The sequence below is a fragment of the Rhipicephalus sanguineus genome, chromosome 5, assembly GCF_013339695.2.
Source record: "Rhipicephalus sanguineus isolate Rsan-2018 chromosome 5, BIME_Rsan_1.4, whole genome shotgun sequence".
Taxonomy (NCBI): Eukaryota; Metazoa; Arthropoda; class Arachnida; order Ixodida; family Ixodidae; genus Rhipicephalus; species Rhipicephalus sanguineus.
In genome coordinates this window covers 75,827,148-75,842,881 of record NC_051180.1, presented here as the reverse complement: position 1 = coordinate 75,842,881, position 15,734 = coordinate 75,827,148, and the positions used below count along the sequence as shown (strand labels likewise).

The 15,734-nt window shown below is 46.8% G+C and overlaps 1 protein-coding gene across 1 annotated transcript in view; it reads right to left on the bottom strand.

Moving 5' to 3' along the window:
- The window catches only part of LOC119393789 (G patch domain-containing protein 4), a 37,292-nt gene extending 34,700 nt beyond the window's left edge, over positions 1-2,592 (bottom strand). Inside the window, exons 1-2 of the mRNA XM_037660946.2 lie at positions 2,459-2,592; positions 2,230-2,303 (exon numbers count right to left, since the gene is read on the bottom strand). Coding sequence (XP_037516874.1) covers positions 2,230-2,303; positions 2,459-2,513 — 129 coding nt within the window. The 5' untranslated portion in view covers positions 2,514-2,592. The remainder of the gene's footprint in view (positions 1-2,229; positions 2,304-2,458) is intronic.
- Positions 2,593-15,734: the final 13,142 nt, after the last annotated feature.

Here is a 15,734-nt window from a genome sequence, read left to right as displayed (position 1 = left end):
AAGTGCAGTGGAATGCGAGACTAATCTGCCTCCACTTCGCATGCATTCGTGTTCTCGCCGTTCCCACGTCATGCCAGTGCCAGCCCTGACAACGCTTGGCGCGTTTTTCGTTCATTGTCCCTTACAGCAGTTTCAGTGGTGCGACGCCGTATATATTGCGGTATGGATACACGATCCGTGCCAGCCTCTCCAAACGTGCACGCACTGAGGGGTCCATCCCACAGAAACAGGCAGCACACAACAACGGTTGCGTGGACAACCTGGCTTGGGCACGCCATGCGCACGTGACCTTGCATGTTGATGCTTCTCCGTCATGTGATGCTCTGGCTCCGAGTTACTCCGATACCGGAGAGGACAAGGAAGAAATTTAGCTTGCGAAGGCGACACGGGGCAAGTGGAAAGGGTTTCAAGCTTTCCTCCTCCCATCATGGTCTCGCAGCTCTTAATGAACCAATTTGAAAATTATTGTGGTACAATGGTCTTCATTGGAAACGTAAACACTTACAGCGTCTAACTAGAATTTCTTGTGTGAGCTGGTGAAGGGCCCTTTAAGAAATAAATTATGAACAAAAGAAAAGCCGCGTGCACATTACATTTTTCTTTATTTTAATCTGCACTCTCCTTTCCCCTGACGACACTCCATGGTTTCGCACTCGTTCTCTCCTTTCCTGTGGAGCGGGACCTCCTGTTCCCTGCCCAACGCCGCACTCAGGCCTTCAAGGAGGTTATTCAACTCCTCGGGACACTGGACTGAACAAGCGACTGTAGAAGCCACCAGCCGCGTCCTCGGTCATGGATGCAAATCGTCGTCTTCCTTTCTTCCTATCTTTATGTCCCTCTCCGAATTCCCCTGCAGACGCTAGGACGTGCTCCCATTTAGGCTTGCAGAAATAGCGTCTCTTCCTTTCCTGAACATCTCCTCCTTGTCCTCCTCCACTCCAACCGCTCGCGTCATGTCAATGCAGCAGCGTAAGGTGGCCCATTTCACTGCTGCTAGCGGTTGTGTTTCGGAAGTTGGTTGAACTAGAGGGCTAGGTTGAACCACAAAGCTCCGAAAGGTCAATGTTGCCGAGTAACATGCATAACGTTCTCAAACTGCACTCAAAAGTGAAATTTGAGGTTAGTGTTCATATAGGCACTGATTCTGAAAATAGGCATTTATAGGCAGTTATAGAAATTTAGGCACAAACACCAGAAAAAGGCATTAATAGGCACTATAAAAACACTATAAAAGCCCTTCTTAACCTATAATTTATGCTCATATATCAAAGTGACACGAAAGGAACGCAAGGAACAAAATAGGCATTTGCCTAAAATCCGGTCTCTAGTGATTAGCAATGGCAACAGGATACGCGAGCCACAAATGGCAGGCACTTTTTGTACCATCGGTGAGTGCTGGGGGCCAAATGCATTCACAGTGCTTTCAGGCAAGGATGGAAACGTAGTAGTAAACAGTTGGTAGTTGGCACTCCTCTGTCTCTTCTCTGCCCTTTCTATACGTTTCAAGCATTGTGGCCGGAATAACATGTTTAGCAAGTAGCATTTTTGGTTTCTCCCGACCGTAACTGCACATACGAAAAAAATAGGGCCTTATAGAGAGCCTTTTCTTTTCCTCGCCTCTTGGTAAGTGTGTGCTGTCGCTGTCCTTTTACGAGATTGTAACATCGGCTTCTGTATTGTACGGCACTGTTGTTCTCGTATCGCGTACTGCAGGCTAAGACCTTTCGTGTTGGCAATGACAAATAATACATAACTGTGCGGACTAATGCGGGAAAACTATAAGTTCGATTGAAATACTGAAAACAACTCAAAGTAGCCGCCAACGAGCCTACAACTGCAGAAAAAGGAAAGAGCATAAACAGCACATTATATGCTAGTTATACTCTTTTCTTATTTTCTAGTAAAGCCCAATTACAGCGTAATTATCGTAAGTTCTTAAAATACAGCTGCGAAAATGGTCAAGGGCAAACTTCATCTGCGTTAGCACCGATGCTGCGAAATTCTATACATATAAAGGTAGACACGGCTAAACTACAACTATTTTCTTAAACTAGGCATCTACATATTGTGCTACAGAATGCCCAAATTTGAAAGGTAGCAAAAAGGATTACTTCCGAAATAGCGACGCACACATCTGTGTCACAAACGTTGTCAGACAAGTGCGTACAGACGAACAGGATACGAATACACAATCAAGTCTTATGTATAAAGCAAAGAATACAGACATACCCCAGCAGTATCAAATTTTAGCTTCGGTTTCAACGCCTTTGCGATGCCGGTTTCATTTTTTCCGAGTCCTTTGCCTGGGTAGCGAAAAGAAAGTGGTCATGCGCGTGCAAGTGAAAACAGTATCGTGTCCCATCCGCATTAATTTTCTCACACGACGCATTAACCGAACTAAGAATGTTTCCTTCTTTCTCCAGCACGGGATAGCGATCAAAAGCATTTCAACACTTACCTTCGGACCAACCGTACTTCTCCAACAGTCCACGTGCGAAACCAGCAGCAGCCATTTAAATGACGCACATGGAAAACAAAGCACTGTTGCCAACTTAGCGAAAAAATATCGGCAACATCGGTCAAACGTAGCGACTCAAACACAAATACATATAAATGGCTTAACAAGCGGACAATGCTAACGGCGGTGTCCAAATTTTAAAATCACTTAATCAAATAATAGCGTCAGGCGTAGATGCTGTACGAAATTTTTCTTCTGCGTTGAGCGCCTTCTGCTTCGTTGATGGACTGGTGCCTTCTCCATTTTGTAAACTTCATTTTACCTTTGCTGTGCACTTGTCAGCGGAACGCTCGTTAAACGTGGTAAGCCGCCTGCATTTCGCTCATATATATATATATATTTTTTAAATTTCGCCAACCACCTCGGCAGCTGAACAAACGATCTGCAGTTTCCTCAACTACGTGCGCGAACAAAACACGAACAAAACAATTCGCTAAACCTGTTTGTTCGTCCAGCAGCAAAAGCAACGACAACACAAGGTCAGTTAATTCCATTTATGTGCCAATTACACAAACTACACAACAACCGTGGAACCGCAACATCAGCTCCAAGAAGAAAACCGAAAACGAGAACCGAAAACGAAAAAGCAAACTGGAAACCACCATAAACTCTATGGGAAACCACACAGTGCTGCGGCGCTGGCGGTTTCGTGCAACGGAAGGCACAAGAACGCAACATTTACTAGTGTTTTTCTACTCCAGCAGTTAACGCACAATTAGGAGACCTCCTAATTTTTCTTCGCGATACATGAAGCCACGCACATGGTGTTTCGCAGCTCGTACGATGGATTCTGGCGCGTGCATCCAGTTAAAACATGGCCTTCGAGATTGGCAAATGCACAGGCCAGGCGAGGATTTGTACACCGCCTATCATTGTAAAAGTAGATACGTATAAATGACGAAGAAATACTACAATGAATGCGTGCCTCTATGAACGCCTCCATGGATGTGAGAAATTTTGAGCGACGTGTTAAACATGTGGGTTACAACGTTTTTAAGGTGCATGCAATAAGCAAAAGCACAGCTTTTGACACTTCACTTTGAAAACCTCTGGGTGGAGAAGTATTACAGATATCCCCTTTGAAGCAGTGTTACTGGTGTTGCAGTAGCAGGGTTGTAGTCCCAATCATTACACTGGTACTATTTCTACCGAAACGTATTATACGTAGAGGCAGCAGCAGGCCTGCAATCTCAAATATCAAAATTTTGTAACATGGCCAGCAAGTTCTAGTGGCGCGTGCTCCGAAAATATCAACCATTAAAAAATGACCTCAAAAATTTGTTGTATTGCACCAGTCTCAGAGGCTACATTTAAAACCGACTGTTTTCATTGACATTCGGAAGGTGGCTGTAGTTTCCCACGCATTGAGCAATCTCCTCCGACTTTGCACTGTCGTCTGAGGTACAGTGTACTGTATCTGAGGCACGACCTCCTGTGATCTGAGGGGTACACTATATAACTTAGGGAGGGGATGGTCCCGAGAATATCTGACTCCCCCCCCCCCCCCCGATTTTTTTTCATGCTTTAATTTTTCGGGTGATACGAAAATACCTGCACGCCTTCACAGCGACCAGTTGCAAGTTAGCCGTTCTACAAACACCCCCGAAAAACATTCCTGGGTACGGCCCTGATTTTTGTCTGCCACCATTTCGTACGTCAACCGGCTTGCTTGCGTTTTCTTGCGCTCGTCGATTTTCTGTAAAGAATGCTTTGTCACGCTGATGTGATTATACGCCATTCGTGACCCATGTACTCTACACACATAAAAATAGGTCGTATTTTCCGAGTGGCACGATCGACCTTGGTGGCACTACAGGCACTGACCACGGTGACGGTAGAACCAGGGGGATGAAACTTCCTATACCATCCATGGAACGCGATATTCGCTCGCAGCGTCGGACGAACACCTGGTGTTTGGGGGCGGTACTGAAACCTGGCGGCACATTGCAGACACGCACTGAAGGACGCCTTCTTGATGAGGACTGAGGATCCGAGTAGTTGGGGGGCGATTTAGCACCAAATTCAATTGGGATGCACCATCAAGCCAAATTGAGCTAGTGGAAGGTATGCAGATGGCGAGCGAGCGACCTTCTTCCTGTTGCGCAACCCGCAACATGATCAAAACGGCAATCGTTGTGTTCTGATGGATGAACGTTTGCCCATCCACCTATTTTTGCACCACTTATTCTAAGTAAGAGTTTGTTTTTGTTTACGTGTACGCATAAATTAGACAAGAATAAAGAGCAGAGTTTGTTTGAATGATTTATTGCCTAAACATACCATTCATACAGTAAAAACACAACTTGAATATTTTACGCTACTGCTGTAACCGCATCCTGATATGCGTCCAAGCGTAGAAAAACAAAGAGAGCAGCATGCAGATCATACCTTTCATCCGCCGGGATCCTAAAGAATTTTATGCCGGCGTGTCGTGAAGAATTTCGACACCCTCAGCACAGCACGGTTTGTGATAACGGCGCGAATCCATTCATGCGTCTGTTTCGGTGAGGCTTGCAAGGGTTTCACCAGTATCCTTGAAACAAACCTTACGGTGGTAAAAGCGGCCTTTGGGACAACGTAGGCCGTAGCACAGATGGGGGCGCGACAAGAAACGCCCCTTTTTCGCCGTGAGAGATAGGACGGCGCAGTTCCCGTTTTACACTCCGGGTGGCGCTCGTATTTTTCGCAACCTCGAACTGCAACCTTTAGGTTCACTTGCATATTGAAAACTCCGGAGTTAATAAGTAACCTGGTAATATAAAATGGAACAACAACGCTCATTTATGTTTGTATGTAGTACAGCCCCCAAACATTAGGATCGCTGCGGTCACGGGACAGAAAAACCGCGAAGTTTCACCCCCTTGTAGAACACTGTAGTGCTGTAGTGACGGGGCCCGTCAGCGCAGTACCGTCATAAAAATGACGGGGCCCGTGACCGTCGTGTAAATTGTAATAGTGACGGGGCCCGTCATAATAGCGACGTGCTTATAGTGACGAGCCCCGTCATCGTAAAGCAGTGACTACGGTGACGGGGCCCGTCAGCGCAGTACTGTCGTAAAAGTACATTCTAGTACACTGTAGTAAAAGTAGCCACTGTAGTAAAAGTGGCGGGGCCCCTTTACCGTAGATTTTTCGTCGTTTTATGTCGTCTGGTGTTCCTGGCGTGTTGGCGCGCTCTCCATGGAGTGTTAGGGCTGCAGGTCGTCAGTTCGATTCCTCAGATTTTTTTTTTTAACCAGGTTATGCGTTAACGTCAACGTTACTGCTCTGACGGAGTCGTAACTTTTTCGTTCATGTCTGCGGCGGTTAGACAGCCCTGGCGTTTGTATGATGCGTTGTTCCTATACGCCCTCCGTTCTAATCGCGCTGAATAAGAAAATCTTCCAGTTTTTTTTTCTTTTTTCAGTATTGTTCCACAATACCGTCGCGAGCTTCCGGCTAGTCAACAATAGTTACTCATTCGTGGTAGCACGGCTCAGCGTGGGAGAGCGGAGCCCGTTAACCGGCATGTCGCTGCCGGTTAACGAACGCTAGGGCTGTCTAACCCAACGTTTATAGAACTTCTTTATATATATATTGTAAAGGCGTTTATTGACGGCGGGATCGACGGCGACGATGCGCAGCGACGACAGTAACAACAGAGCGCAGACTCGCAGACTCTCACGAGCAAGAGCACGAGGGGCGTGCTCTCCGAGAAGAGGCGAAGAGGGCGACCCACTAGAAGGCGCTCAAGAGGACGGCCCATTACAGTGTTCTAATGCTTCTGTACAATATATATATATATATATATATATATTGCCACGTACGTTTCTGATCACTTCTGCTGCATTCGCCCACAAAGGCTGTCGGCAACGCTCAGCGCAAACCGCGCCTCATTCTCCGAGAAGCTTCACGATTATTGTAGATGATTTTGTTAAGATTGCGCGCAAGACGCGAACGCTCGAGCTCATTCTAGAGATTGCGCAACCACCAGCGATATCGCTGGAAAGTTCGATAGCGCCTGTATAAAAGCCGACGCGTTTGACCGCTTGTGAGTTGATCGACGGACGACGCCCTGTTCGCCGCTATCATTGTACAGCGTGTATTGCTGTAGTGCTAGTTCTCATTTTCCGGCCACAAGTTCGGCCAAATAAGTTTCATCCTGCAAACGCCGACTGCTGTCTTCGTCGACGTCACGACCACGTGACATCTGGTGGAGGTGCTGCTTCTCCCATGATCCGGACGCCCCCGCGAAGCGCTGACCCAAGCCCAAGCCGCGAAGAGGACGGCAGCAAAGAAAACCCGGATCGTCGAACAAGCCGCAGGCAGAAGGGACTGCAGCCAGAGCACGGGCTCCTTCCCGAACAAACCAGGCAGCCCCAGGTCACAACACCCACCGCAGCGACAATGACCGACCCCGTGCAGCCTGCGCCGATCCTGCTCCGGCAGCCCAAGGAGCCGCCAACCTTCCGCGGGTCGTCATTCGAAGACCCGGACACCTGGCTCGAGACTTTCGAAAGGGTCTCAACATTCAACAACTGGGACTCCGAGGACAAGCTGCGTCACGTTTACTTTTACCTTGAAGACGCAGCAAGGACCTGGTTCGAGAATCGGGAGTCCACTCTTCAAACTTGGGACGCCTTTCGAAGCGCTTTCCTGCAGACGTTTGCAAGCGTCGTTCGAAAGGAAAGGGCCGCAACCTTGCTGGAGACACGGGTTCAGCTCCCGAACGAAAACGTGACCATCTTCGCGGAAGAAATGACCCGGCTGTTCCGCCACGCTGACCCCAATATGCCTGAAGAGAAAAAGGTTCCTTTCCTCATGCGAGGAGTAAAGGAACAGCTCTTCGCTGGACTTATGAGGAATCCACCGAATACCGTCCAGGAATTCGTCTCAGAAGCCACGACCATCGAGAAGACTCTAGAAATGCGCACCCGCCAATATAATCGCCGATCAATCCAAGACAGTCCCGCTGTTCATGCGCTCGGCTCCGACGACCTGCGCGAAACAATCCGAGCGATCGTGCGAGAGGAACTGCGCAAGCTGTTGCCCTCACCCCAGCCTCAAGTGGACTCCATCGCAGACGTCGTTCGAGAAGAAGTCCAGCAATCCCTGGGCACCCTTGAACCGCCACAGCCTCAGCCGCAAGCCTTGAGCTACGCCGCTGCCGCCCGACGCTACGCTCCCCCGCCGCGCCCGCGTCAAGACACCGCATCGATGCAGTTCCGTCGCCAGACACCGCCGCAATCATCGACGCCCTACCGCCCACCTGGCGGCCAGCACTACACCCCGAGGAAGACCGACGTTTGGCGCGCCCCTGACAACCGCCCGCTCTGCTACCACTGCGGGGAGGCCGGCCACACGTACCGCCGCTGCCAGTACCGACAGATGGGGCTACGCGGATTCGCCGTGAACGCGCCGCGCCCGCAGCGAGGCGAACGGCCTCGCGACATCGACGACTACCTCACCGGAACACAGTGGCAACAACGACGACCTTCCCGCTCGCCGTCGCCCGGCCGCTACATGTCACCGCACCGTCGGCAGTACACTGGACCAAACCGGGGTCGGTCGCCTAGCCCGTATCCGGAAAACTAAGGGCAGCAACCGATGGAGGTGCGGTTGCTGAACGACGAAACGTTGAAGATCCTCCGCCGTCGACGACGACGCCGCGACGAAGTTCCGAGCCCCCGCCGCACGCCGAACGACGTCCTGACGACGAAACTTTGCGACCCGTGGAAGCAGACCTGACGACGCAACGCGGAAGCAGTGGTGCAAACCGACATAGCCGTGACCCGACGCCGCGACGTACACGCAACGCAAGACGGCGGACTAGCGATCTCGACGTACTATTCGACGGACACAACGTTACCGCTCTCGTCGACACTGGGGCCGACTATTCTGTCGTCAGTGGGTCATTCGCCGCGAAGTTGAAGAAAGTTAGGACTGCTTGGGAAGGTCCTGAAATCCGCACCGCTGGAGGTCATTTGATAACGCCGGCTGGAGTCTGCACAGCAAGAGTCAGCATCAGTGACCGAACCTATCCTGCGAGCTTTCTTATCCTGCAGCACTGTTCTAGGGACGTGATACTTGGGATGGACTTCCTAAGTGAACACGGTGCCGTAATAGACCTGAGATCTGAGTCAATAACACTAACCTCAGAAAAAGCGCTGCCGCCACACACGACGCCAGGAAAGCCCGTATTGAATGTGATAGAAGAGCACGTCACCATTCCGCCTCTCTCCAGCGTCATCATTTCCGTCGGCACCGAAGAACACGCAACCTTGAAGGTGTCATCGAGGGCGATCAGCACCTACTTCTCAACCGTCAGATTTGCGTCGCAAGAGGCATAGCCGAGCTGCGCGATGGCAAAGCAAAGGTAGTGCTGACAAATTTCAGCCACGAATATAGGCACCTCAACATTGGTACGACGGTCGCCTACATCCACGAATTCGTAGAATCCAGCAATGCTCTCGCCCTCTTCGATGCTACCGAACCTGCTTCGACGAATCGACGAAACCAACCAGATTTCGACGTCAACCCGAGCCTCCCGAAGCACGAGCAAGACCAGCCCGGCGACCGTGTCTGGGTCTGGACGCCAATACGACGACGTGGACTGAGCGAGAAGCTTCTTCGACGATACTTCGGACCGTACAAGGTACTTCGACGTCTCGGCGCACTCGACTACGAGGTTGTTCCCGACGGCATCACGAACTCTCAGAGGCGCCGAGCTCGACCCGAGGTCGTGCATGTGGTGCGCCTTAAACCGTACTATGCTCGTTAACGCACCTGAGGACTGTAATGTTTGTCTGCTTAGTTTTCTTTAGTATTGCATGTTCTGTTTTTAAGCATCGGGACGATGCTTTTTCAGAGGGGGGCATTGCCACGTACGTTTCTGATCACTTCTGCTGCATTCGCCCACAAAGGCTGTCGGCAACGCTCAGCGCAAACCGCGCCTCATTCTTCGAGAAGCTTCACGATTATTGTAGATGATTTTGTTAAGATTGCGCGCAAGACGCGAACGCTCGAGCTCATTCTAGAGATTGCGCAACCACCAGCGATATCGCTGGAAAGTTCGATAGCGCCTGTATAAAAGCCGACGCGCTTGACCGCTTGTGAGTTGATCGACGGACGACGCCCTGTTCGCCGCTATCATTGTACAGCGTGTATTGCTGTTCTAGTTCTCATTTTCCGGCCACAAGTTCGGCCAAATAAACAGTTTCATCCTGCAAACGCCGACTGCTGTCTTCGTCGACGTCACGACCACGTGACAATATATATATATATATATATATATATATATATATATATATATATATTATTATTATTATTACTATAAGGAACCGCTTTATTCGAGTCGAGCTCGAGCTGACGCACACTGATGATGATATATGCAGATGAGGAAGTTGTACACATTATGATGATATGTCCAGTTGACAAAGAAGAGGCAGTGACTGCGCTCACAATATATATATATATATATATATATATATATATATATATATTTGTGTGTGTATGTGTGCGTGCGTGTGTGTGTTTGTGTAAACGTAGTGCACACATCGATTCCGCGCTACGATAAGTGCTTTCGAAATTCTAAATGGTCGGTACGTAACCGAGTCACGACCGCTGAATCTTGTTATACGGCTGTGAAGCAAAAAAAAAAAGGGACTTCTTCGAGACAAGTAATGCGTTTATATGGAATTGCACCCAAGAAGTCCTGCACGCACTTCATGCATAAGTCTCCTTCTTTTATTATTTTCTAATTTTTGCACTCGCTTCAAAGTAGGCGAACTCGTCTGCGTCGCCGAAACGGCAAATCTCATTATTGTGGCTTAAAGAATGTCGAGGTTCGTTCCATGCGTTAAATTTCAAGAGACGAAAACGCGAGTAAGTATAAACATAGTGCTCCGTGGAAATGGATGGTCGAAGCGCTTTCTGCCCGACCACAACGTAAGACGAGTGAGACAGCTAATGATGAAAGCAAATGTGATTAATTGGATTTGCGATGATGTCGACGTCCAGTACGTAATTCATGCTGAAGGAGAAGGCGCTCGCATTTTTCGCAATCGACAGATGGTAATTGCCGCTTGCAACGTCACAAACTTTATACTTTCATAGACGGCAAAAGGAAATAATAGCCTAATGTCGGTACCGAGAATGCGTGAATTGGTCAAGCGAAGCTTTTCATTGATGGCTAAATATGTGCTCTGTTTGGGTTTCGCCTGTTTCGTATACAATTTTTGTCAGAGACCTCTACATTACTGTTTCTGGACTAACTCGCCGAGTCATGCGCAGGATACATGGTGACGAAGTAACGCTTTCGACAGGGCTTTCTGAACGACGGGGCATGCGTGCTGTTGATGTGCAGTGACCTTCAAAAGCGCAGCGCTTGAGATGTCGTTGTGTGTTTATGCTCCTGGGGCCGAATTCACAAAGCTTCTATTTCGTGAGTGCGTTTTCCCATCTGCCAGCCGGCTTCGATAACGACATGTTCCGCATCGTGATTGGCTGAAACATTCTCTTACGAAAATATTTAGCGTAATATGTTTTTGCCAATACGAGCCCTGTTTCATTCCCGTTTCGCTTTTGAAGAACTATGAACCGACTCGCCCAAATCGAAGTCTTACTGTGCTGTGCTGTCTTACTGTGCCTATGTTCCGTTTGGCTAGCTTGGCTAGAGTCAAGTTAGACCACTCCACCAAAATCTAAAAGATGGGCCCGGCTCCCACTGCCTGTTTATCAGACATACATGCCCATATACATAGCCTCCTCCATCTACACACATCTACACACACATCTATACACATCTACGTATATGCTATATACAAGCAGCCCGTGTACCCTCTGGCCCCTTCCCCCACCCCTTTCAACAAAAGAAGTTTTTATAAGAACCAGCTAGATCCTAGAGGTCAGTATTTTAATTTTAAGGCGCTTATAGTACGACACAACCTTAAACACACTGAAGGCTATAAAAGCTTCTCAACATACACGACGGAGATCTAAAAACTGCTACAGCTGCGATATTGGGAATCAGCAGTTGTTAAAAGCTGTGTACCACTTGTAATTACCCGATGTGCACCGACATATCTGACACGTGAGCTTGAGAGTGATAGCTAGAACAGACTACGCACGCCATGTAGTTTTCTTGCCGCACGTTCTCTCTTTCATGCGGTTTCTGGGTCGTCGTGTTTACATGCCACAAAATGTCGCCAATAAAGTAAACTATATTTATTCCCGTCAACGAGTAGATCTTACAGCTACCATGAGACAGACCAGCGCTTAGGCGTAATACACTTCTGCTGCACTCAGATAGTCATCTTTGTCACAGTTGCAATGATGTTTGTTTCTCACTGAATAAAATTAATCAACTGGCCCGCTACAGCCCTCTTCTGTGCCTTGAATGTCAAGGACGAGTTGATTATCCCGTATACCAAATTTACTCAGCTTTACAATTCTATACCTGTCTATCACCCCCAGCGTCTACGCCTCGTCTCCAATTTGTTGTAATATGACTTTATTGGCGTAGAGAAATAACCACCGGTTCTACAATATGTCATGCAGCGCGTACACTGCAAAAAATTTGGCCCCCTGTTCACGGACAAAGCTGAAGGTATAGCGGTGCCGAGCACTTTTCCGCGATCCGAATTAAACGATTTCTCTAAAAAGGAGTCTTCTTACGAAGTGCTTTCGTTACCACAGATAAAACAAAGCACTCCGTCACTTCGTTTGAATGAGAACACTGGTCCGTGACCAGAATACAACAATTTCCTTTAAAGAAGGTCTTCTTACGTACCTCCTACGTTAAGATACTAAAGAATGGTCTGCCCGTACTGTCCAATATAATACGGCACATTTGCCTTAATGCAAAATAATGGTTTTGTACCACAGCTGCACCATAAAATCCCATAGAAGCTTTGCCACCTATGCAGGCCTCAGTCTCGGTATATGCTGGCAACAAGTGAGCGGAGGTCGACCAGTCCACTAGCCACATACGTCCACGTACACGTTCGGTATGGGTCTGTGGTTGTTTCAAGCAGATATTCCATGACGTATAAACCATAATTCCAATAGTTTTCCTCCACCTTCGTTCCTGAGCCAGCATCGTCGCATTGTTAAGGTCGAAGCTATAACCTGTAGTCTAGCAGTATTCAACAAGCTGTCTTAAAATGCGCTCCATGGGTGGCTTTAGCAACATTCCCACTTTGTGTTCTTTGAACGTCCTTCGCATTTTCTTGCCCGATTCGCGAATGTAAGTGGTGTCGTGAACCCCACAACGTACTCTGTAGAGTACCCTCCTTTAATCATCCGCAGGTGTGCGGTCTTTGGGCTTTGTGAACACGTCCTAAGGACAAGGTATACACAAACACCGCCGAAGATTAGAGTGGGATCATCTACGAAGTACAATGTGGGGATTGCCACACAACTTGCATAGGCGAAACGGGTCGAAGAAGGTGATCGCAGGTTAAAGAACACAAAGAGGATGTTGCGAAAACCACCCATGCAACGTGTTCTAAGACAGAGCTTGTTGAACGCTGCTGAATGATAAGGCATAACTTTGACCTAATCAATTTGACGATGCTGCCTCGTGTACAAAGGTAGGAGGAAAAGAAAAATCTTGGAATCATGGTTCATTCATCACGGCGCATTGGCTTGCAACAACAACAGCGGCCCTCTACGAGATGTTTACAAGGAAATGTGCGACTAATGGACTGGTCAAACTCTGCTTATATTTGCCAGCATATACTGAGAATGTCGCCTGCATAGGTGGCAAAACTTTCATGTCATTTTGTTAATATTTGTTGTGTTAAGTCAAAGTAAACATTTTACAATCAAGCTACACATCCCGAGCTGGTAGATGTGGGGGTAGCATGCCATGTGTAGATGCACTGTACTGTGTGAACTTGCTGATGACGGAAGCATACCTGCTGCTTCATGCCAAATAAACAGTGAAGTACACTACTACATGCTTCTTTAAATGCCACTTTGGCAGATGTATTCAGGAACATATTTGTCAAAAGTGTTGCAAGCCTGCTTATGAAACTGTGTGCACGGCCCATGGACAGCTCCACTTCGCTCCTTTCTGTACGTCTGAAAAGGAAGTGAAAGAAAACACCTAGAGCAACAGCAATGTTCAGAATTTATACCCATTTAAACATTGCCATGGTGCATGTGCACATGGCCTCCCTTAGCATCACTGTTTCAGAAATCAAAAAAGCAGAAACGGTATTTTGCAGATATTTCTGGACTCGTTCTGATCATATGAAGAACAGCAACATGATTTCACGAAGACTTTTTTTTTTATTCAAGTACCCTAAAGGCCTGGGTAGGCATTACATAGGGGAGTTATAACACAATAAAGCTGTTACAATTACAGTGTACAAATTGAATAACAAATACAAACGATTGATACAAATATATATAAATATGCACATACGCTATACATATGTAGAGATTATTACTTAACAGAACAGAGATGCTACGTGGAGAAAATAAAGAAAGTACTACTAAAAAGAAACAAAAAGAAAAGAACAGGACAACAAAACCTCTAAGGAAAATTTTCGCAGTGTTCAAAACAACAAAAGGATGCAAAGAAAGGATAATTCCCGTTCATTGAAATTCCGCGTACAAAGAACAACGACAACAAGTACAACAAAACAGATATGCACAAGAACAATATTAACTTTCATTAAAATAACTTTTAAGTTTATTCATGAAATCTTCATGATTTTGAGAAGAAACGACGTCGGCAGGTAGCTTGTTCCAGTGATATATTGCGAGAAAGAGGGGGGATTTACTTAAGAAGTTTGTTCGAGCAAAAACGGGTTGTACTTTAAAGGGGTGATCCAGGCGCGGAAAGATACGATGGGCGGCCGTGATGTGGCGTGCGCGGAACGACGATGATGAGTGATAAAGTTTGTGGAAATGAGATAGAAGTGCTATGATTCTTCTATTCTCTAGGGTGCTTAGATTCAGAGATTTTTTTAGGTTAGTTATGCTTGATGTTCGTGAATAATCTTTGGTAATGAAGCGGGTTGCTTTATTTTGAATTGCTTCGAGTTTGTTGATGAGATAAGACTGGTGCGGGTTCCAAATAAAAGATGCATATTCTAGTTTTGCGCGAACCAACGTCGCATAGGCCAATAATTTAGTAGACTTGTTTGCCAAGTAAAGGTTACGCCTGATAAAACCAAGGGTTTTGCATGCACTGCTACAGATTGCTTCGATGTGGTCACTCCATGAAATGTTAGAAGATAAATGAACTCCCAAGTATTTTATTGTATGCGCACGCGCAATGACTGTGTCACTTATCAAATAATGAGTAAGCTTAGGATTAGACGCTCTAGTGAAGGCTACAGCCTTAGTTTTCGAATTATTTATCTCCATTTGCCACTGTTCACACCAATCTGCAATTTTCGCAAGGTCAGATTGCAAAGTGTCACTATCAGAGGTGGTAGTTATTCGTCTATAAATTACGCAGTCATCTGCGAATAATCGAACTGTAGATGAAATGTTATTGCTGATGTCATTTACATACAACAGGAATAAAATAGGCCCCAATACAGAGCCCTGAGGCACCCCTGATTTGACCAGTGTTCGTGAGGAAGAAAATTCATTGGCAGTTACAAATTGGTACCTGTCGGTTAAGAAATTCCTTATCCAATTCACAACCTGACTATGTATATTAAAATAGCGAAGCTTATATAATAAACGGTTATGAGCTACCTTATCGAACGCCTTGGCGAAGTCGATAAATATGGCATCTATTTGCGATGAGTCATTAACAGCTTCGTAAATGTCAGAGACCAGCTCGAATAACTGCGTCTCGCAGGAGCGACCCTGTTGAAAGCCGTGCTGGTTGCTGAAAAGATGGTTGTGCTTTGTTAGGTACTTCATGATTGCCGATGATATGATATGCTCTAATAATTTACATGGTATACTGGTCAGTGAGATAGTAGCGCTATAGTACACAAGAATTCAGGGTTAAACACACTACATTCTAACTGCAAGGGTATTTATGTACGTGCATAACCAATTTATTCAATTATTGTCATGATGTAGCAGCAAAAGTATTAAGTTACATTTTTGTCACTACTTAATGCTGCCGAGAAGGCCGAGAGTTACATGGGTGAAGAAATGAAGAATTGCGCATGTATAAAATGGAATAAGCTTGCACAAGACGAGGAAAATTGTAGACCACTGCGAAGGCCTACTGCTGCAGTGGACATATATTAAGGCTGAA